The sequence below is a fragment of the Arabidopsis lyrata genome (genome assembly GCF_000004255.2).
Source record: "Arabidopsis lyrata subsp. lyrata unplaced genomic scaffold ARALYscaffold_4, whole genome shotgun sequence".
Taxonomy (NCBI): Eukaryota; Viridiplantae; Streptophyta; class Magnoliopsida; order Brassicales; family Brassicaceae; genus Arabidopsis; species Arabidopsis lyrata.
The window spans coordinates 22,598,185-22,621,143 of record NW_003302552.1 but is presented as its reverse complement, the minus strand read 5'-3'; the positions used below and the strand labels follow the sequence as shown (position 1 = coordinate 22,621,143).

The following is a 22,959-nucleotide window of genomic DNA, read 5'->3' as shown; positions in this document are numbered from 1 at the left end:
CTTATTTATATTAAGAGAATTGTGACAATATATTTAGACTATAATCAAAATTCATATAACTAATTCTATCTTCACAACTCTATATATATTTTATTAGCTAAGTGAAAAAATTATTACATAAATTAGTGGAGTAGTCGCAAAAATGGACCGTTAACCACTGGGATAAATACACTTCCCCTACCTGATAGGCTGATACACATTAAATTAGTATTTTAATCATAAAATTAGACAGTTAAAATACAATGAGGCCCAAATGAGATATGGGCCTAATTGAGATATAAGCTCGAGCTGAAACCTTCTGATTTAGAAGGAGGGTTCGATGATCCTTCTACTGGTAAGTAATTTGTAGCACAAACGGAAAATTTGGTCTAAGATTTGAGTTTCCGTTAAAACCCGTGATTATGCCGGCGACGAGTCACGACGCGATCTCACCGGTCACAGATCCGATCGATAATTTGCCTCTCCGGCAAATCAGATCGGAGATCGTTCCTCCAGCTCCGAATCGATCCCAATCTTCTATTGACTGGCTTCCCGACTTCGCCGGTTACTCATGGCTTGCTTATGGAGCATCCACTCTCCTCGTCATCTCTCATCTACCTTCTCCTCTCCGCGGCGAAGATTCCACGAACGGACCATTTTTCCGTCAGATTCTAGAGGTTTCCGGCGATGTTTCGTCTCCAGTTACTTCCGTTTCCTGGTCTCCTGTAACGCCGTCAGTAGGCGAGCTCGCGGTTGGGTCTGGGAACTATATCTTCCTCTTCGCGCGTGATTCCAGTGCTTTGAATGGTAAGCCTCGATATAGAGCTTGTTATTCTTCGTTCTCTGGGGTTTAGTTTCTGAGCAAGTGGTCTGTATTGTGGTACCATTGGGTTACGAGATAATGATTGTCCATCTTCTGGGTTCAATTAGTAATACTGGTTCTTAATGGTTATCCATCTTCTGGGTTCAATTAGTATAGTGATATAATAATGTGTCTTTCTTTCTTCTCCTCCCAAATTTAGTTTGGATATCTTAAATATGAATGTCTTTACTCATATTCAGGTTCTTTTTGTTGGAGTCAGAATGCCATACTGGTGCAAGAGACAAAAGTTGAGGCGATTGAGTGGACAGGATCCGGGGATGGGATAATAGTTGGTGGAACTGATATTGTTCTGTGGAAGAGAAGGAACCAATCTTGGGAAATAGCTTGGAAGTTCTCGGGGGATCACCTTCAAGATCTGGTATCCTCCACCTGGTCATTTGAGGGTCCTTTTGCCACAGCAACTTCTTGGAGGAAGCTTCCAGATGAGTGTGGCGAGGCAGGTAAAAGTGTCTTGGCCTATTATAGTGATGGGGAATCATATCATAAATTTGAATTGCCACATCCTCAGAGAATATCCATGATTCAGTGGAGACCGATGGCTGCAGAACAGTCTGCAATAGGTATAGGGAAATCAATGAGGAATCTGTTAATGACATGTTGCTTGGATGGGGCAGTAAGGTTATGGAGTGAGGTAGATGGTGGAAAGACAAAAAAGGGCATGAAAGATGTACCTGATCATAAAAAATCGTTTTGTGTGGCAGCTGTGATAGAGATAAATCAGGTCTTGGATGGCTGTTTGGGTAGAGATTTATTTCTTTTTTGGGGAACTCGTACAGGAGGTATATTGAAAACCACCGAAGGTACTAATCAATTTTTTTCTATGGAAAAGTATGATCATGAGAATGTTGGAAAATGTGAGTGGTTGGTAGGGTATGGCCCTGGAAATTTGGCTACTTTGTGGGCTGTCCATTGTCTTGATGACATCTCTCCTATGAGGTTTCCACGAGTAACATTGTGGGCGAAACAAGAATCAAATGAAATTGGTGCAGTATCACTCTCTCTAGCGGATGCTACAGGTTCTTCTGATCGATTACCCCTTAAGAAAGTTTCTGTATTGAGAAATAACCTTTATGGCACACCACTTATCTGCTCGTCGATTTATTTATCTCCGCAGAATACTGTATATTGGTCTTCCTTGCACACAATAAAATCACATGACTCAGAAGATTCATCTCCAAATAAATCCAGTTTATTGAAGTGCATTGATGGAAAAGTATTATATCTAAATGGTCATGGTGGGAAAATCCTACAGGTTGCCTTTGATCCTTTCATAGGTGAGGCGGGATACACTGCTTCCCTGGATTCTAATGGTTTGATAATAATCTGGTCCTCTAGTACTTATTTGAACCGTGCTATTGACCATCCTATATCAGTTGCCTCTTGGAAACCTTGTGGATGGCTACAAAATCAAGAGTTCAGATTAAAGTACACAAGTTTATGCTGGGCACCTTCTTCATTGAAAGATGAGAGATTTCTACTTGTAGGACATGCAGGAGGCGTTGATTGCTTTAGTGTAAGGAATTGTGGGAAAGGTGATGATGGTTATCTAACCCATTACATTTGTACCATACCGTCTGCAGTTAACAGCCCCTTGCAGAGTGGTCCAACCAGCATATTTGCAAGACCTCTGTCTAATTCTTGTGGAAAGACATTCAAAAGTAACAGATTTTTGCTTCTGAGTGTATGGATGAAAGAGAAACAGTTTGATGCTCTGTCATGGAGTGTGACCTTGCATCATTTTGATACTGCAGGAAGCACCTGCGTTTGTCATTTTCATGATTTTGATAGTACTGGATTGGGAAAGTGGTTATTCGAAGATACTTTTGCTGGTAAGAAGAATTGCATTGCTATTAGGTCATGCTCTTCAGAAATACCTGAATCTCACCGTGACGATGAAGTTACGAGTTTTGCTGTGGTCAATCCAAGTGGCAGGGCTATAGAGAATGTCATGAACAGTGAAAGTCAAGCTTATACTATGGCAACTGGTCAGGCTGATGGCTCTTTAAAAATTTGGAGAAGTAGTTTTCAGGAAAGTTCAACACCTTGCGTTCCGTGGGAGCTAGTTGGCATGCTTACCATTGGCCAAAATCCTGTCAGTGCTATATTTCTGACTGATTCGGGACATAAGATAGCAGCCCTCTGTACAGAGAATCATTCAAAAGCTACCTGCACAATTAGCATATGGGAGATTATACACCTTATAGATTCAGGGGTTTTCATACTAGAGGATAAGTTACATGTTGATGCAGAGGTTGTTGCTGTAAGATGGTCAATTGCGAGTAATGATCAGCTATTGCTTGGAGTTTGCACACAGAAGGAGCTGCGGGTGTATGGTATTGCTCGGCAGTCCTGCAAAAGTACCAGTTTCGCGGTCTCTGATTATTCTTCAGAGGCACAGATTTGGCAATGCTTCGCTGTTACTCATACATTTTCTGCTATATGTGATTTATGGTGGGGACCCAAAGCCATGACTTGTCTTGTTCATAACGATTATATTAGTCTACATGGTCAATGGCTGGCTGTTGTTGATAAGAAACAAAAGATCGATAACTATCCAGAAATTTTTGCAGCCAATCTTCCCAACCTAGTAAATGCTACAGAAGAAGGCAGAGGCTCTGAATTGTTATCTGACTCTGGTACTAATGATATCAAAGAAGCTGATACTGCATATATTAGCAGAGGATGTATTCCTCTACCTTCAACTAGTAATGCAATTGATGACGGGCAAGTCAATAGTATGTCATTGATTGGGACCGCATATGGTTCAGATACTATTAATGAAATTATGAGCATGGGACATATGGTGGAGAAGTTAGGAGGTGCTTTACCACTTTATCACCCTCAAGCCCTCCTTGTAGCTATACATTCAGGTGAAATGCTGCAAGTGTTTTCTGTTTTGCTCTTCTTCAATCAATTCTGAAGCGAAGCTGTTTAGCTTTTATTTAGCTTTCCTTTCTTATTTTTCCTTCGTGCAGGAGCATAACCTGTGTGATGCGGTTAATTTCACCTTAGCTAAAGATTGTTAACTCTAATGTGTTCAGGCAATTGGAAACGAGCAAGCGCAGCTCTAAGACATCTTTCTGAATATATTACTTCAAGTGATGCCTCCGAGAAGGTATATACTGTAAAGTCAGTTCTTTGTCCAGATATCCTTTTGTCAAAATATTATGAAGGGTCTCTCTCCACTGGTCCAAATCCTAAGGATTTCCAATGGGGTGGGACATCTGGTTCAAGTTTTAATATGGAATCGTATAGTCCCAATAGTAGTCACAGTTCACCTGCAACAGACTTGGAATTTAGTGGCTTCTGCGAGCAGCTCAAGAAGTTATCAGATGGAGGAAATATTTCCAGGATAGAAAAATTGCAATATTTTGCAATTGCTGACCTTCTTTGTGAAATTAGTAACCCACATTCTACTTCTGTCTATGCAAGTCTTGATGAAGCTGGGAGAAGGTACGATAGTTCTTCAAACTTTTTTAATTCTAGTTTACGAAGTACCAATTAATATGGTGTTTCCTTGAAATATGTTCCATTGAGCATGTTCGTATTCTCCTTTAACCTGTAAAAACTGAAAGATCACATTTATGTTTAATTAGCAAGGCCACATTGCTCCCTTATTAAAAAAAAGCTGGTTTGCGGCTTCTTATGTTAACATTAGTTACAAAATATTGATCAGAGGGTATTGTAGTACTGGGGGCAGTTTTTCGCTTTGCTTCATGAATGATACTTTATGCTGCTTGGTATTCATGGAATTTTGTGTTCTTTCTGCTGTGTAGATTTTGGGTCACACTTAGGTTTAAACAGCTATTCTTAGCTCGAAGTTCTGGGAAAACAGCATCTCTAGAAGAGCTGGATATTGACTCTAGTATGATAGGATGGGCTTTTCACTCAGAGTCTCAAGAAAATTTGTCTGGTTCTCTTTTACCCAATGAAGCATCATGGCAACAAATGCGATCACTGGGTTTTGGATTTTGGTATTCAAATGTAGCACAATTGCGTTCACGGGTAAGTTTTTAAATTTAATGCTTGGTCCACACTAGCTATGCAAGAACCCATGTATTAATACTCCTATTTATGCTTGTTTTTCTTTGTTTAATGATATTCTCTTTTGATACCAACAAACAGAGGGTAAAGGAAATAGATGTGCATCACTTATTTTGATGCTATTTCGTTTCTGTAGATGGAGAAACTGGCCCGACAGCAGTACCTGAAGAACAAGAATCCTAAAGATTGTGCGCTTCTCTATATAGCTTTAAATAGAGTTCAAGTTTTGGCTGGTCTTTTCAAATTAAGCAAGGATGAGAAAGATAAACCCTTGGTGGTTTTTCTTTCACGCAATTTTCAGGTAGTTGGCAAACAATATTCTTATTGGGATGCTAGGTTCTTTTTCACCTTTTTTTCTGTACAATTTCTGGCATCTAGGATATCATATTGAGTAACATGTCTCCTTATTTTTACAGGAAGAGAAAAATAAGGCAGCAGCCTTGAAAAATGCATATGTGCTAATGGGTAAACACCAACTGGAGTTGGCTATAGGTTTCTTTCTCCTTGGAGGTGAAGCTTCATCTGCAATAAATGTTTGTGTGAAAAATCTTCAGGATGAGCAGCTTGCGCTCGTAATTTGCCGGCTTATTGATGGGCAGGGTGGGGCCCTGGAAAGTAATCTTATAAAGAAATATATACTCCCATCTGCTGTTCAGAGAGGAGACTTTTGGCTAGCAAGCCTTCTTAAGGTGATTATAATTGTTTGCAAATATTATAACCTTCTCAAATAACTTTATTGCCTGGTGTTACAAATTATGACTATGAAGCTGTCTCTGATTTATACAGTGGGAATTAGGAGAGTACCACCAGTCAATTTTTGCTATGGCTGGATGTCTAGGGAACCCTGTTACTGAGAGCTCTACTGTTTCTTCAAATCACATCTCTTTTGTGGATCCTAGTATTGGCCTATACTGCCTCATGTTGGCAACCAAAAATAATGTGAAGAACGCAGTGGGGGAAAAAATTGCTTCAACTCTTAGTAGATGGGCAACCTTAATGGCTGCTACTGCCTTCAGCAGATGTGGGCTCCCGGTAAGTTATATCAGAAACTAGAACATGCTGTGTGCTTGCAAATGACATTGGATTTAAAGTACTTCTTCCATACTTTACATGTTTTTGCCAAAGCACCATGTTGAAAGCTAAGAACAAATTTTTTAGGGAAGGGAACTACCTTTTTTAACAAGTCGTTTTATTAGCATCAAAAGATTATCGCTACCTGCATTTTAAAGATCTCACAGTGGAGTATATCCTGTAGAATGTGATGTTTTTTTTTTCTATTGTTTCTGAGATTGAGTTTGGTTTTCCGTGCGGTTGAATCTGAATTTATTTTCTTTTGAAAATTGTTAGCTCGAGGCGTTAGAATGTCTTTCAGCATCTGCCAGCGGTCATGGTGGTACCCATCAGACTAGCGATCCAAGTAATGGTCAGTTGCGTACTCCTAAAGGTGTTTTTGATCATTCTGTTCCTCATTCATCGAATTGGGTATCAAGCGGTGTTTCATCTGCTGTGGACACTCATTTTAGACTGGGTTTAGCCGTCCAGTTTCTCTCAAGGATCTTACGGGAAGCAACTGCACCCTTAATGAATTCTGAAATTGTTTCGTGTGAGAAAATTTCACGATTTCAACATGAGCTAGAAACAGCGTTGGAGCAATTTTACCAGAGATTTTCGCTGTCTTCATCTTACCTACGTAATATGGTATGAGGTTTCCACTACTAATACTTGCACATCACAACTACTAATTTGACAACGCAGATACTTTGATTGCCATGTGTAATCTAATTCTTTGTTTTCTATTGGCAGATGATTCTGTCAGCATACAACCGAGGGTTACTATCCATGGGACACAATATATTTCAGGAAAATAGTTCCTCAGGACTCTCAGACGACAAGTCTCACACAGATGAAGATATCTTCCAGTATTCAGCTTTGTCTAAATTGATTCTAAAAGCGACTGAAGAGAAATCATTTGTATTATCACGTATCATTGCTACATGCAGTGTCACTTGCTTACACTCAGTGCCATGGTTTGAGGAAAACAAGGTGTCATCTGGACCTGAACCAAAGTGGTCCAATGCTTTGCGATTTTACTTTCAGGGAATTCTGGAATCGTTCTCTAATTTAAGAACTTCTTTAAGGTTGTGCTTGAGCTCCTCTGTGGAAGACCTGAAAACAAGACTGGCAGTTGTTTTTGATTTAGTGGAATATTGTTCGAGACTCGCAATTGCTTGGGTTCTGGGAGATGTAAATTGTCTCTTTCGAATGGTTCAGCCCCTTGTGATAGCATATTTTCATGGGCATATACCTTATGAGGTTGACCTGGAAAGTGTGAAGAGAGTATACCACCAGGAAGCTTCTGCTAGTGTACCAGATGCATCAGATGTAGGAGTTAATTCTAAGGTCAGTAGAGATGTTGAGAATTACGAAGTTGGCTATCCAGTGTACTCAATTCCAGAAGATGAAAGATGTCTTGTAACACAAGCATGTTTCTGGAAGCACGTTTCAGACTTTGTGAAACATAAGCTAGGATCTATTTCGATCAATCTAGATGATGGTATTTCGAATAATGGTTCCCCTGAAAATTTTGATGCTCAGACATCATTGGACTCCAGTGATGACATTGTATGCGTAACGGAGAAGATAATGTCTGTTCTGGGAAAAACACTGATTAGTACCCTAGCTCAACTCTCTTCATACCATGTAAAACAACTAGTATTGGTCTTGAAACCGAAACTAGAGAAGAAAATTCAGGTTCCTACCTTGTTATGGCTGCTCGAATGTCGGGGATCTCAAGCAAATTTTCTTAAACGGGATATCCCAGATGCAGGTATAGAAAATGAAAACAACGGTGACCCTGTGGTTTCTGTGAGGTTCTGGAAGCTTTGTGTTGATCCTCATTTACTATACGAAGCTTTCTTGCTAGAAAATTTTGACATATTTGAATGGTCAAAATCTAAACCATTGGAATATTGGAGCGATATGTACAGAGAAGTAACCAGGAAGAATGAGCTCCATGTGCCATGCAATCAAGATGGTCGAAGTAGTAATGAGGTGGCATCACTTGCAAGCCACGCTTCAAATTCTTCACAGAAAGCTGCGATAACTGCCAATGAGAACTCTGCTTTCCAGAACCCTAAAGAAATCCATAAGAGGACCGGGGAGCTTATAGAGGTTCTTATTTTTCTTATATTGACGAACAAGTTACTGATATTGTTGACACTTTCTTATCTTTTGTGATTGAGTATTCTAATCTTTATAACAGGCCCTTTGTATCAACGCCATCAACCATCGGCTAGCTGCATTAGCTAGCAACCGCAAGGTCAGTATATCTTTAGCACTTAGCACTTGTTCTATCTTTACTTTAGCACTTGTTCTATCTTTACTCTCTTGTGAAATACATAAGTTTTTATAACTTGCCATATGCTACGCACCAAAACTTTAGATATGCAAAGATGAGTCTGCATCCTGGAAAACCTCCATTCATCTTTTATCTATATCCTGCATCAGTATCTCGAGATAAAATTTTCAGATGATATTGCATGTCGCATAGCAAGACCAAGTTTATGTCAATCTGTTGTTATTTTGTTGTTGCAGTGTTTTCTTATGCTTAGTGGTAATGTGGCATCAGACATAGACACATACCTAAATGTGCATTCTGTGACATGCAGGGTATAATTTTCTTTAACCTAGAAGATGTTGATTCCTGCAAAAATCAGTCAGACTATATCTGGTCAGATGCTGACTGGCCACATAATGGTTGGGCTAACTCTGAGTCAACTCCCGTTCCAACATGTGTCTCACTCGGTGTTGGTCTTGGGGATAAGAAAGGAGCACATCTTGGGTTAGGTGGGGCCACTGTTGGAGTTGTTTCTCTTTCCAAGCCTGGGAAAGCTCACAGAGTTCCGGGCTACTCCGGGTTAGGAGTCTCTGGTCTAGGTTGGGAAACTCAAGAAGAATTTGAAGAGTTTGTTGATCCTCCCCCAACAGTTGAAACTGTTATTACGAGAGCATTCTCTAATCACCCAACAATGCCCCTCTTCTTGGTTGGCTCAAGCAACACTCACATATACTTGTGGGAGGTTTGTGCCTAAACACTTGCACCATCTGTTTTAGAAGTTCGGAGTTAATGATATGACATTTCATTTCACTTTTATGAGCGTCTATTGATTGGTGGGCTGAATGTCTTTCATGTACTCAGTGTCTTAGGAGTGACGAGTAAATAAATGATATGACATATCTTATACATCCTTGTGGATCTTATAATGCAAACCTTACATATTACAGTTTGGAAAAGACAGAGCTACTGCAACTTATGGTGTTCTGCCTGCTGCAAATGTTCCTCCTCCATATGCTTTGGCGTCAATATCAGCAGTGCAATTTGGTCCATGCGGACACAGATTTGCTAGCGCTGCACTGGATGGAACTGTATGCACTTGGCAATCAGAAGTTGGGGAAAGAAGCAATATCCATCCTGTTGAATCATCTCTTTGCTTCAATGGCCATGCATCGTACGTTTCATGATCCTTAAGTTTTTTTAAGTTCTTGTTCACTAATAAGCTAAAAACACCCAAGTTTGGAATTATTGCTCTCAATCATGAAAATTACCATTCTTTCTCTGTTTCGTGTTCTATTGAGAGCATTGGCTTCAGCTATTCCTTTTCTGTTACTATGGTTGCAGAGATGTAGAATATATTAGTTCGAGTGGATCCATTGTTGCAGCTTCAGGATATAGCTCAAGTGGTACAAACGTAGTTGTGTGGGATACTCTAGCTCCCCCTTCAACCTCCCAGGCATCTATCAATTGTCATGAAGGTCTCTTCCAATAAAACAGTTTGTAAAACTGTGTTCACCATGAGTATCATTTTCTTAACAAGTTTGTTTTTGTTTTTGTCCCTTTTCTTCCATGAAGGTGGTGCACGCTCTATCTCAGTATTCGATAATGACATTGGTAGTGGCTCAATTTCTCCTATGATTGTGACTGGTGGCAAAAATGGTGATATCGGTCTGCACGATTTCCGGTATATTGCAACCGGAAAGATGAAGAAGCAAAGGAACCCTGACGGAAGATCTTCAACTGATGGCGATCAAAACAAGAATGGGATGCTTTGGTATATACCAAAGGCTCACTTAGGTGCACACCCTATAAACCCTATTTTCACCTTGGTATTCCGATTAAACCGGACTAATGCCTCTCTAAATTTGATTGACATTAATGCAAATTTCAGGGAGTGTGACGAAAATAGCGACAATCCCACGCACAAGTCTGTTCTTGACGGGAAGCAAAGACGGAGAAGTAAAACTTTGGGATGCGAAAGCAGCAAAGTTGATTCATCACTGGCCTAAACTACACGAAAGACACACTTTTCTGCAGCCAAACTCTAGAGGCTACGGTGGAATAATCCGGGTTAGTAACCAAATTACCTAACTGCAGATTTGGTTTCTTAGTAAAATCTAGTAAGGATTCGGTTTAATTTCTAAGAGTTATATAATGAAATTTTGTGAATGTGTTACGAATTTGGTGTAGGCTGGGGTGACTGACATACAATATTGTCCGAATGGATTTATAACGTGTGGTGGTGATGGCACGGTGAAGTTCGTCAGCCTTAGAGATCCCTGTGAAGATGGTAAATAAAAGAAACATTTTCCGGGAGAGTTTTACAGCCGAGAAAACGAGTTTTTACTTGCTCTACTGTGTGTTTATTGAATACGTGAATTTTTCTCTCATGTACTGTAATTTTTTTTTCTATATGGTTTATTTTTGCTGGATAGATGTATTAAAGATTATGACGCAGTGGAATCTTGAGTTGACCACAATCCAGATTTTAATTTATCTTTGACTATCAATACTCGGAAATATCATCTATTTTTCTTGGGTTGACATAGTTTTTGTTGACTTTTGTTGCATCGAATTTTGACCGGATTAATCGGACTGATTCCAATTAGATTAGTGTTAAGTGTGGTGAAATAGAACCAGGCAAAATAATTTATGAATCAAGATTTTAGTTCCGTTTTAAAAATATTTATCATTTTTTTTTCCGTTCGTATTAGCTCGAATGCTCGATACAGTTTAATAAGATTATGAAATCTTTGACGGCTAGGAACCTGGCCACTATCGTATTGCGTAGTGGAATCTTATCTTATATGGTTGATTATTAAACTGCGCCATAATTAGTGTTGTAGTCTTGTAGACGAAATGATATGAATCATCAAATGTTTGATTAAACCCATTGCCAAGAATTATTCCTGATAATATTAAGTTAAGGCAAGGGTCCATTTCATTTAATAATTATTCTAAAGAAGTTAGTTGTATATATAGTATTTTTATTATTTTTTGGGCAAACTTGTATATATAGTATATGGTGTTAATTATAACTGAATATATTAAGTGCTCACATAAAGCATCTTATTAGAATATCTTAGATTGCTTAAATAATTTATTAATCACGTAATAAAAATAAAATAAAATATCTCATGTAACTATCAATTAAAGGATAGTGGAGAGAGACAATTAACCATAATGACTTGAATAAACTTTGCTTCACCTAACATTCAATTTCCTAGACGACGCCACTATTTACATTCTCTTTACCTAATTTTCAAAACTACATTAAACCAAATTGACATGTAAAAAAACCTAATTTATATTTCAAAATGACTTGAATAAATTACGTTTTTTTATTTAAATTCATTTCTTGTTTTAAAATTTAATCAATCAGCTGAAAAATCAAAATCATCGGAGCAATACGTATTACAAGATATTTTTTCTGTTTTAACCAAAAATTATGACGTAATCTATTATCGCGCGTAATCGTAAAGTGATAAGATAAAAGGTCTTCTTATCCGTAAAAAAGAAAAGAAAACGATCTTCCTTTTTGTCGCCACGTGTAATTAATATCTAATCGAACGGCTATCGTGTGAAATCGATGGACAAATCTGTGGACTTAAATACTCACTAACATTATTACTATGGGTCCTCCAAATACGGTACCGTTTTGCGGAAGCTTGCGTGCTGAATGACACAGGGGAAGAAAACGATAATAAACTGCAAAAGATTCAAAAGCTTTTAATCGAAAGCAAACAAAAATTCTCTGACAAACAAAAAAAAACAATTCAGAACAACTCTTATCTTTCTTCACATAGATTTTTCCGTTTTGTGTGTTTCGTCTCTTATTGATTTTGGTGTTACTCTCTCCTTGTGGTTAGTTTTCTTACAAATTATTGCTGTTTCAATAAGATTCTTCGTCTTTAGTTAATGAATTATGGTTTTGGATCATCATCCGATGTTTTCGTGTCCGGTTTGGAGTCTTAGGTCTAATCGGGTTTGATTTTGTTTATAGTTGAAGTTTCTGAAATTTGTTTTCAATTGCAAATAATGATGATTTGGTTGGTTGGTAAGTCGAATAAATTTTAATTGAGAAAGAATCTGGCTCTGATTTTTGTTTGCTTGTAAAAAAAGTTAGGAACTAATTCTTCAGTTTTCCATTAAAGCAAAACATGAGATTCTCTTATTGTTTAAAAAGGAGTTTTTGATAGGCTTTTTGGTGATGGATCTGTCGGCAATCAGAAAGATTCTTCCTTTGAAAGAAATGATTCATTTTTTGTCTTCCTATGAATAGATTCAAAACGGTTAATAAGACTGCCTAATTTCTGAATCACATTGATCTTGAATTTGATTCTCAATCTCTTGTGTTTCTTCAGAGTTATGGTGAAATAATGGCAGCAGCTGAAGCAAGAGCAGTGTGGCAAAGAACTGTTAACCGTTGCTTTGTCCAAGAAGACGCTAAAAGAGCTCCCAAGTTAACCTATTGCCAATCTTCATCCTCCTCCTCAACTACTCCTTCAACTAAGCAAGTTGACGATTCTGGTTCGTCTCCTCGAGTTTCTGTTGATCCACGGAAGCAATCATCTTGTGCAGGTTCCATGCCTCTTCATCGAAACCCGAATTTCCCTGATCTGTTACCCCACAACACCAGATTGTGGAGTCATCATCATCATCACTTTCAGGTGTATAAGATGCCTTTGGAGGCTGAGGTTAACAGTCAAGGTGTATCTGAGAAGAAGTCTGAACTGGGATCTGGAGAGAAACAAGGAAAGTCTTTTAATTCCGAAAGCTTTCAAGAGTTTATAGAGTTGGGGGAAACAAGGGAAAGTTATGATGAGTCCTCTGAGAAAAAGTTAAGTGAGCTCTCTTTTGATCCCAGCTCGCCTTGGAATCCACTCTCGAGCGAGAAAGCTGGACCGTGGTGGCGAACTACGGATAAAGACGAGTTAGCTTCATTGGTTGCACAAAGATCGCTAGACTATGTTGAGAATTGTGATTTACCAACACCACATAAGATGAAACGATCTTATTATGGTAGTCCGCGTGGTTTTGATTCTGATGGATTCAGAGACTACTCTGTCTCTGGCCAAACCATCCACGAGCACGGGCCGAGCAGAGGAAGCAGCTGCAAGAACAGAACAGAGGCTTCGTCTGAGTCTGATCTAAGCAAATCCGAGCTACTGGAAGCGCTGAGGCATTCCCAAACGCGGGCTAGGGAAGCGGAGAACATGGCTAAAGAAGCTTATGCAGAGAAAGAGCACTTGGTGAAGATCTTGTTCAAGCAAGCCTCAGAGCTTTTCGGGTATAAGCAGTGGTTACAACTGCTTCAGCTCGAAGCACTTTACCTCCAAATCAAGAACAAGAAGATTGAGAACAAGGACAGCAACGAGCCAATGGTTCCCATCCCTTGTTGGAGCAATGGGAAAGCAAGAAAACTGGGGAGAAAGAGAAGAAGCAAAAGGGGTAAACCGAATGGAGCTAAGTACGCGGTTGGTTTAGCTTTGGGGATGAGTCTTGTTGGTGCTGGTTTGCTTCTTGGATGGACTGTTGGGTGGATGCAGATGCTATCCTTCTAGTCTAAAGAGAAAGATAAAGAGAAGAAATGAGGAGAAGAAAAAAAGAGACGAGAGACCTCGAAAGGTTTTTTTGAAAAATCGTTTTCTCAATGAACAGCTTGATGATCTTGAAATGAGTTTAAAGATTTGCTTCGAATGTAAATTGTTGTAAGAATTTTGTGTTTCTTCTAGTTTGATATTTTCCTTCAAAAACCAAATGAAATGATCTTCTTTCATGTAAGTATCTATCATGTAATATCTGCATACTTTGTTAACTAGATGATGATCTTTCTTTGGTAAATGTATTTTTCACTCCATTTTTTTGTTTAAATTACGTGGCAAAGGTGATTAGTACGGGCCGAATTCGAACATTAGGGCCCAGTAACCCGACCCGACCCGACCCGACCAGAGATAATCTTAAATTTCATCCCAGGTGAGAAAATGGGTTACTCAGGAAGTATCAATCGACGAGGAGCTTCGGTCTTTAAATCCGAGGAAGAGACTAAAATCGGATAGTTGCGAAAAATGCCGATCATGGAGAAATTGAGGATGTTCGTGGCGCAGGAACCAGTTGTTGCTGCGTCTTGCTTAATCGGCGGTGTTGGTATGAACCCTAAATTCAACCTTATTTGATCCCGGATCGATCGCATTTTCTTTATTAGAAAAGGATTTGCTTTGGGATCGCGATATCTTAGGTTTGTCAAAGAGAGTGTGTTTAGGAGCTTAATTATTTCAGTAGCGGGTTGATGCAGCGTCGTCTTCCATTATCCCGAACGCAAAAGATTATGTCTTTTTCGAATACTGTAATGTTACCAATGTGTAGGTTCATTTGCTGATGCATCTCTTCATCTTGTAGGACTATTTTTGCCTGCTGTTGTGAGGCCTATTTTAGACTCACTCGAGGCATCCAAACAAGTTAAAGCTCCCCCACTTACCGATGTAAGTATCATTATGGATTTTTCTCTGTGGAAATTGATTTTGCTGCTATAATCCGTCATCGATTTCCTATTTAATGAAATATGGAAACTCTGCGTGATAGTTGTTGTTAGTATCCGAATAGGCGAGCGAATGTTTTGATGATTCCTAGTTCTGTCTTTTTTGCTATGTGGTGTAGTAGCTTATACATTAATCTCCATGTTTTGTTCCTCCTGTGTATACTTGTTATTTGAGAGTTCCATCTTTGGTTCATGTATGACTTTGTTAAAAATCTATGCTTTTCGTCAGGGACGAGTGTTATGATCACATTTTGTTAGTGTCAAAAATGGATTGGACATAAAAGAGACTAGTTAGTTTACCTATTTCTCAATAATCCAACACTTCAATATATAGTCTTTATAGGCACACAAATGCGTCAAGAATTAACTTAGATCCAATTTGCTTTTGCAGGTTATTGCTGGTGTCACAGGGAAGAAACAGAGTTAAACCAAACAATGACTTCCCCTGTTTTCTTACATTCAGATGATTACTATTCCTTTTTGTCTTTTACTCTCTCTCTTTTCACAATGAATAAGCCAGACTCATGTTTTTGTTCTGAAACTTAATATAAAGGCATGTGTGTACACTCACTCTTGTTCATCGCTTTATCAGATGTATTCAGTTCTTAATGACAAATGAAAAAGCTTGGAACTTTTCTTGCCATGGCTCATGAGTCTTAACATTATACATGCATATCACACAGATATTAGTTTCACATTACAATAAAATTGCTAATCTTACATACACTCTTACTAGCTCTTTTACATCATCTTCATCCCTCAATAGATAAGATAGAGAGATTATTTGATGTGTCTTGTAATGCATATTGTAAACAGGCTTAAACACTTTCACTTCTTAGCTTCTTGTTCTTCCATGGCATTGCTAGCTTCAATCCCTTGCACAAACTTCCCTGCATTTCCCCAACCAAACCCATTTAAGTAAATAGACAAGACTTGGGAGATGAAGGAGCGGAGAAACACAAAAACTTTACCCAAAAGTGAGATCCTTTAACAGAACCACCACCATGGTAACTCCCTGATCTGTTAAACTTCATGATCTTCATGTTGTTCTCGTTGATCTCTCCTGCTCTCTGATTGTCCGACAGAAAGACATAATTACCCCTGACAACAACATCCCCTCTCCCTTTCCTCCTCAAGAACCGCAAGAGCCCATGCTTCCTCTCGGGCAAGGGCATTTGCGTAAACTCACCAGGAAGGAGCAAACGAGGTGGCAAATCAAGACACTTGGGGTAAGAAAGAGGACGAAGAGGGTTCTTGGGCTTGCCTGGTTGGTCTTCCCAACAAAACGGAACAGAGGCAAGAGTGTGAATCGGAGAAGCAAACACACGTGGACTCGCAGGCGATGAAGTGTACAACAATGATCTTGACTTTGCAGCTAACACAAGTGCAAGCTTCGCCTTCTCTTCTTCCTTTTCTTCTCTCATTTTTCTCTGTTTCTTTCTTTCTTTCTTGCTTCTTCTTCAGCTTAGTCTTAGGCTGTTTCTTTTTAGGTAGTGGAAGAGTGAGAAAAAAAAGACAATGCATTAAATATATCTCAAATCATTTGTGATTATTAATGATTCAACGGTGGATTTTTTTACTGTTGACTAGGTAGACAACCATTCATAAAAGTCAATACTCTTTTGTTAGAGGAAATTTGACAGACCACATAATACTACCAACTAAGCTGGTATTATTTGTGTTTTACTATATAAAGAATGCATTGTCACTAAAGTTCAAACAGTATAATTCTATAATGATTTTTTATTTTTTTACATTTTATTGCATCACAATTTACTATACTGTGAAAAGTAAATAAATATCACCCCAACTACTCAATTTTTTTGGTCTATCATTCTATTTTCTAGAGGTGTAATGTAACAATACAAGTAGAAGCAACACGTGACATAACCACGCGCACCTAAACTACGTGAAGCACGTGAACTTAATACTCTCCCTGTTTTACAAAGAGTGTCATTCTAAAGTTTTATTTTGTTTCAAAAAGAGTGTCATTCTACATTTTCAATATGACTTTTACACAAAATTTCTAAATTTACCCTTAACCTAAAGCTAATTCTCATTGAATTTAAATCATTAATCACTTATTAAATAGAATCATATATAATGCAAAGTTTTCTTAATTTGTGTGAAATATGTCAAAATGACATTCTTTGTAAAACGGAGGGAGTACTACCGAAGGATTTGAAGAAGGAAGCGCAAAAGGCGCGTGAGATACAGTTCTTTTAACCATCTCTCTTTTTTTCTTTGGTCGTAACCCTTTTTTATCTAATCAGCGATATGTGATTAATATTTAATCATAATTTTTGTATTCATGCAATTGATTACAAACTGCTCGAGGACTTGTGATAAACTCTACTACAATGAAGAAAATCTTGTGATCTCATCAAATTATACACATTTAATTTAAGGAATTATGTAGCTGACGTGAAAATTATCTGCCGACAAATGACTTTACTATGATTAACGATTTTAAAGAAAGCTTATAGTGGACCCAAAACTAAAATGTAGTTTCATCAATAAAACATTCCCACCGACACCGAGCTTATGATCTCTTCTCAGTTCTCAAGCTTAGTGTGTTCTCTCTCGCAAGTCTAAAGATTATAATGATGATTAACTAAGTTTAGGAAAAAATATTAAAATACGATGAAAGTGGTCTTAGGTGAGGGTTTTTTGTAATAATAAAGAGTCAAAACGTTAAATAAAACGTCCCTAATAAGAATAATAATCGAATTAAAGGGAAGTGGGTCTTTTGTTACACGGAACACAAGATTAAGGGAGCAGGTTGTTCTTTTGTGACAAAACAAAATAGAAAAGGAGCAGGTTATCTCCATTTGTCCTCTTAGATATAATTATTCATTTAACAATGATTATCATACTAATATTTTGTTATCAACTTTATATAAACACGTTGTATATTGGATTGACACCTTTTCTTCATAGGTCTTTTCTTGGGTTAATTAGTCAACTACTATTGTAAAGAAGAAGGTTACGAACTTACAATTATAAAATCTGAAAGAATTGAGAGCTTAGAAGAAAATTTATACAGTAAAAATGTTATGGCCTCAGTATTTGGGCCTACTACCATGTTAATCGATCTTATTAGGCCCACACAGAATCTTTACATTAGAAAATATGACCTTTTTTTAGCTATTGCTAACACATCATTAGTCATGACTACGAAAGCCACGTCGGAAAAGCAAACACTTCACATAAAACGACGCCGTTTGACACCTGATATGATATATTCGCATATAATAGTAGCTGATATATTATATAGTCTTTATGTTAAATAACAAACCCACCTAACGCGAAAAGAAAAAAATCAAACCAACTAACTCTCGGACTCGGTGAGACTTGAGAGAATCCAAGAAAGTAAGAAATCAAGAACTTGGTAGTTAAACGTGAACTGTCCTCTGATCCGATTCAAGATATACGATTGTACCTTCATCAGGCAACAACGACTTCGAGCTCAATTTCTTGACCTCATCACTCGGATATATGAATAACTTCTTTGCCATTTTACAGAACTCACTGCAACACATTCAAGAGAGTTTGTCAAAACACAATCGATAAACTTCAGACTTAAGAAAGAGATCGAGAGAAACTTACTTCCATGGATCGTCTCCTACAAGCATCATATCTCCTTCATCGTCTGTAAACACGATAGTCCATTTGTCTTTAGGACTAAGTTCTCCTTCAATCTCAAACATTTTCTCTAGCTCTTTGATTAACTCATCGTATGATCTCAACAATGTTAAATCAACCGCGCGCCCTACCGCTGTTCCTTGCATTTGCACCTTTGCAAGAACAAACAGAAACCAAGTGGCGTTGGAAGTTATTGAGTTACAAGTAAAGAGTAAAATGGTTGATGTCAAAAAATAAGATATAAAGAAAGTAGAATGGTTTGTTTTACCTTAATTCGGCTTCTTGTGGATGTTTGTTGTTTCTGCTCTTTTGGTGAGTTCGAGGAGTTAGGATCTTGACACTTGGGGGTAGAATCAGAGATATTTGAATCCACACTTATTAGTTGCTTGTTACAAGGAATTGGAGCAGAAGCAGGCTTGCTCGTGAGATCGAATCCGAATAACCTACAACAACTTGTGACCGGAGCCTCGGTTTTCTTGCATTGTAATCCACTTGAAAACACTGATTTGTTTGAGTTTCTCTCAGTTGCTATATCGTGAAACAACAATTTGACTGATGGATTAGACTCGTGGCTCTGCGGGAAGCTACTCAAGAAATTAGAAGCTGCGGGACTCCCTGTGATTTCTGCAATGCAGGACAGAAGTTTCATTGCCGAGAATTAATAACAAAAAGCAGTACAAAAAGTAAATTCATTAGAGATAGATAACCTAAATCAAGTATCAGAAATCTTTCTTGCAATACATTAAAATTAATTAACTCTAAAAAAGTACGTAAAGATTGTTTTTGAAGGTACCTGAAATTGATGAACCAATGGGTCTGGACCGTTTGGACTTTGATTGTTGTTGAGTAGGCGTCGGGGTAAGCGCAGATGGTGAGAAAGGCTCGATCTCCCACGGTGAGACCTTGTTTGGTCTCGGAATAGAAGATGGCTCGTCCCATTGGATCTAAATATAGGAAGAAATAGATTCAGAATTTATAGAAAGTATGCAACAAGAATCATATGAAATATCATCTCTAGAGAATGATTCAAATTCACTTAACCTGCAATGACCTCCATTTCGAAGCTGGCCATTGAGAAGATAGATCTCCACTACCAACAATCGTACCTGTAAATCTGAAGAAGAAACCATTCTAAATTTCAGACAACATTCAAGAGAGGACTGAAAAAATCAACAAATGAACAAAGAAAAAATGAGAAACTACATTCTCTCAGGAGACTCTTCTCCTTCAAATCTCATCCTAAATCGCATACCGAGAGAAAACCCGTTCTTCATCGCCACCATATACTTGTTCACACTGATTATAAATTGGCTTATCCTGAACGAACAAAAAACGGACAATATCAAGCTTAAAGGCCTTCACAAGCAACCTATATAAGATGTAAGAAGTTTGAAACTTGACCTTGGTTTATAGAAGACAACAAATATAGTTGTTGTGGTAACAGCATGAGAAGCTGTAGCAAGAACTCCCAGACGCATACTCTGACTCGAAATAACTGATGCGGGCATCGTGCTTTGCTGCTTAGCTAAACGTCTCACACCAACTCGTAAATCCCCGGTTTGACCCCTTAAAACAACACAAGAAGATAACTTGTTAACCCCATGAAGTAAAACCCGAAAGTAAAACTCATGATCTTTGGCTACCTCAAGAACACAAATGCATCTCCAGCTACAAGTCTTTTCGAGGTTACAAATGTACTCCAACCCGTTGTAAGTAAATGCCTCCTTGGTTGCCCTATCGACACAAGATAAACTCTATGGACTCTTAAAAACTAAAAGAAACTTTTAGAAACTCTCTTAAAGATTCTGTTACCTCTAAATATATGCTTAAACCTCCATTCATAGCCATGAAGATCTCTAGCTACAAGTTCTTGAGTCGGTGTAGGTTGTGTCATATCCTAAGTATTGAAAATCAAAATCAATGCATAAAGTGACAAATTCAGCTAAGAAAGGCCAAACTCTGGAAAATGAAGATGGAAGGATAAAAGCATTTACAAGTGAAGGTAAACACTCAGTGGCGTGTTTACGAAGAACAGAGAATCCACCATGAGTGCTTGTATCAGAAGCTGTTAGAATCTTCACAAACGAATCAACCGTTGGTTTAGCTGGTTCGACCAAAGGTGGATCAAGACTTGTGGGTTCACTTTGCTGCATAATCAAAACATATAAAATCGAAATCAAATTCATTAAACTGACAACATTAATTCAAGATTCTTAAAACTTACATCTTCTTCTGGTTGTAATGTAATCTGAGCATAAACCTCGTCTGTCTCATGCTCTGCTTTTAACATAACACTAAGAACTCGACAAAGTATCTTTGGAGGAAGATTAAACACTGGTATTTCTTGATCAACAACTCCTTGATTAGTAGAAGCCACCAACTGCCAAAAAAAACATTCAAGTCTTAAAATTGAGAAATTATGAAAAAAAAAAAAAAAAGGAATAATTTTGAGAGTTGGATTCTTTACTTGTTCCATGTGACCTTGAGGGAAGTAAAAAACTCTTTCATTAGAACGAGGAACTTCCACAAGTGGCCCTGCACAAGCTTTCCATAGCTCCGAGTACAATTGATCATCATTAGACCCTAAATACCAACCAACAACCATCAATTTCAACAAAGTTGCAAAATTTGAAGCTTTATCATAGAAATTACAAGTGGGTCTTAGCTTTTTTTAAAGCTTGTTTTAGCTCGTTAACAAAAACCCCACGGATGTGAAAGAAGTAAAAATGTTGACTTTATCCCAAGAAAATGAAAACTCAAACTTGAGAAATTGAAGTCAAAATTGAACTCACGTGATGTTCTGAAATCAGCATCTACATTCGCCATTGAAGAAACCAAAAGATCCAAGCTTTACACAAGCAAACAAACACTAACAGGAAACTAAAATCGAAACCCTCTCAAGCTCAAAGTATTAACCCATCAAAGAAGAAAGACAAAGAAGAAGAAGACAAGAGACATCAAAGTAAGTAAGTAAACAGCTGAAAAACTCTCGTTTCTTTAACGACGACGAGACACGACGGTTATGTCTGTATTCATTATACAAGATAAAAATTCATTACAAAGGCACTCTCTTGTGATAAAGAAGAATTGATTAAAAAGTTTGCACTTTTTCCGGGTTTTTCTCTTTAGCTTTTCAGTTTCAGTTACGAAACCGCTCCTTCTCTTCCTCTCTGCCTTTTTGTCTTCCTTCTTCTCTTTCAAACTCCGTGTCGTTTTGTTCATCAGCTCACAAACTTCTTGCTGTTTTTTGTCTTTCTTAAAAGAAACGTATGGTCAATTATTGTGAGAATGAATCTGGACCGTTAAAATTAAAGACAACGGTTCTGACTTCTGAGTAAGTAGTAAATGTTAAGTACTTAATACTATAGTTAGGTCTCATCTCTCATGTCTTATCAGTTTTTCACTAAATTCTTACTTGATAGGCAAAAATAGTTTCTTACCATAATAAGGCCTATCGTGTGAAGCCAAAAAAGACGATGGGCCTGATTGGTAACAGCTGTAACTTTATATTTTTTGCTGTAGAAATATGACTGTAGGTTTATTTGTTGTGGCTGTAGATTTTAGTGCTGTAGTATTTTGGCTGTGGAATTTAAAATTTTGGAAAGTTGAAAATTATGTGCTTTAGAAAAAAAGGTTTTCTACAGCCAAAAAAATGAATTAAGGAAATATTTTGGGAGTACGCGTTCCTTGGACCTGGTGTATCTTGTCTTTACCACGAATGATTTTCCTTGGTTAACAATAATTGTTGCTTTTCCAATATCTGCTGGTTCATTAATGTTATTTCTCCCGCATAGGGGTGCAATTTCTTTTCCGTCGATACGTCCTGCAATTTGTACTTGAATTCCTTTTGTATTCGCCTGTTCAGTTAATTCAATAGCTGCTGTGAGAAAAAAAAGAAAGCCAAAGCTTCTAAAGCTTGATTGGATGTATTTCAAATCTTTAGAAATTTTTTTGCTTTGTAAAGACTCTAAAGCACTTGCCAATCAGACCCCATGTTTTTTTTTTCAATTGTTCCCTTATGAGTCTGTTAGATTTGACGGAGCCGTTACTTTCTAGCTTGTGTCTGGAACGTGGCAGGCAAACGTGTCGGCTCGTGAATGTACCAGCAGAGATTTTGCCAATCCATCGAACGTTATGGTTTTAGGGCTTTGGCAAGCGTGCGAGACTTTTTCTTGTTTTTTGTATTTAATTTTCACGTTTCATAATATCATAATACTAGAGATATTTCGACTTAAGTAAATTAGTGATGTCTAGTGCATGATGGAAATCAAACACTGCAATAGGAAACTAACTAAGATCTGAATAGTAGTATTATTGTGTTGCATCCTGATACGAATCTACATTTTACTCAAGTTGTAAATACTTCAACGCACAAAGGTAGTTTTACAGATAATTAACGAGATTTTAAAATAAGGTAAAGAGAAAACGAACAATAAAAGTAGAGGACCGTTTGCTTCAAATTGTTGGTTGGGAATATGATTTCTTAAAGTGAATGGAAACGCACGGATGGGAATATAAACATTATAGTATTAGTTT

The 22,959-nt window shown here is 37.8% G+C and overlaps 5 protein-coding genes across 8 annotated transcripts; 3 read left to right on the top strand and 2 right to left on the bottom strand.

Moving 5' to 3' along the window:
- Nucleotides 1-318: 318 nt before the first annotated feature.
- Nucleotides 319-10,784, top strand: LOC9318142. 3 transcript variants are annotated; one of them, XM_021027040.1, is made up of 16 exons: nt 319-786; nt 1,042-3,732; nt 3,904-4,315; nt 4,639-4,867; nt 5,043-5,207; nt 5,323-5,595; nt 5,693-5,938; nt 6,254-6,604; nt 6,710-8,077; nt 8,169-8,225; nt 8,575-8,985; nt 9,191-9,414; nt 9,585-9,718; nt 9,816-10,037; nt 10,132-10,310; nt 10,431-10,784. In XM_021027040.1, exons 1-16 carry the CDS (start codon nt 402-404, stop codon nt 10,536-10,538), a joined length of 7,455 nt encoding a protein of 2,484 aa, XP_020882699.1. In that variant the 5' UTR covers nt 319-401; the 3' UTR covers nt 10,539-10,784. The 3 variants fall into 3 exon arrangements, with proteins under 3 accessions (XP_020882699.1, XP_020882700.1, XP_020882701.1); XM_021027041.1 differs by having other exon boundaries at nt 698-786; nt 1,062-3,732; XM_021027042.1 differs by lacking the exon at nt 319-786 and having other exon boundaries at nt 1,791-1,878; nt 1,977-3,732.
- A 1,154-nt stretch (nt 10,785-11,938) lies between these two features.
- Nucleotides 11,939-14,084, top strand: LOC9318141. Of its 2 annotated transcripts, none has more exons than XM_021027047.1 (2): nt 11,939-12,104; nt 12,605-14,084. In XM_021027047.1, the coding sequence occupies exon 2, from the start codon at nt 12,620-12,622 to the stop codon at nt 13,802-13,804; it is 1,185 nt and encodes a 394-aa protein (XP_020882706.1). In that variant the 5' UTR covers nt 11,939-12,104; nt 12,605-12,619; the 3' UTR covers nt 13,805-14,084. The 2 variants fall into 2 exon arrangements, with proteins under 2 accessions (XP_020882706.1, XP_020882705.1); XM_021027046.1 differs by lacking the exon at nt 11,939-12,104 and adding an exon at nt 12,126-12,293.
- A 74-nt stretch (nt 14,085-14,158) lies between these two features.
- On the top strand, nt 14,159-15,413 carry LOC9316319. The gene is made up of 3 exons (XM_002882028.2): nt 14,159-14,387; nt 14,640-14,722; nt 15,170-15,413. Exons 1-3 carry the CDS (start codon nt 14,309-14,311, stop codon nt 15,203-15,205), a joined length of 198 nt encoding a protein of 65 aa, XP_002882074.1. The 5' UTR covers nt 14,159-14,308; the 3' UTR covers nt 15,206-15,413.
- LOC9316318 lies at nt 15,400-16,384 on the bottom strand. The gene is made up of 2 exons (XM_021027056.1): nt 15,750-16,384; nt 15,400-15,668 (listed from the first exon to the last, which is right to left on the bottom strand). Exons 1-2 carry the CDS (start codon nt 16,200-16,202, stop codon nt 15,597-15,599), a joined length of 525 nt encoding a protein of 174 aa, XP_020882715.1. The 5' UTR covers nt 16,203-16,384; the 3' UTR covers nt 15,400-15,596.
- Nucleotides 16,385-17,788: 1,404 nt separating this feature from the next.
- Nucleotides 17,789-21,571, bottom strand: LOC9316317 (auxin response factor 11). The gene is made up of 13 exons (XM_021027044.1): nt 21,216-21,571; nt 20,891-21,006; nt 20,648-20,803; nt 20,418-20,570; nt 20,236-20,320; nt 20,067-20,157; nt 19,825-19,989; nt 19,627-19,740; nt 19,465-19,537; nt 19,217-19,367; nt 18,692-19,047; nt 18,388-18,575; nt 17,789-18,309 (listed from the first exon to the last, which is right to left on the bottom strand). Exons 1-13 carry the CDS (start codon nt 21,247-21,249, stop codon nt 18,174-18,176), a joined length of 1,818 nt encoding a protein of 605 aa, XP_020882703.1. The 5' UTR covers nt 21,250-21,571; the 3' UTR covers nt 17,789-18,173.
- Nucleotides 21,572-22,959: the final 1,388 nt, after the last annotated feature.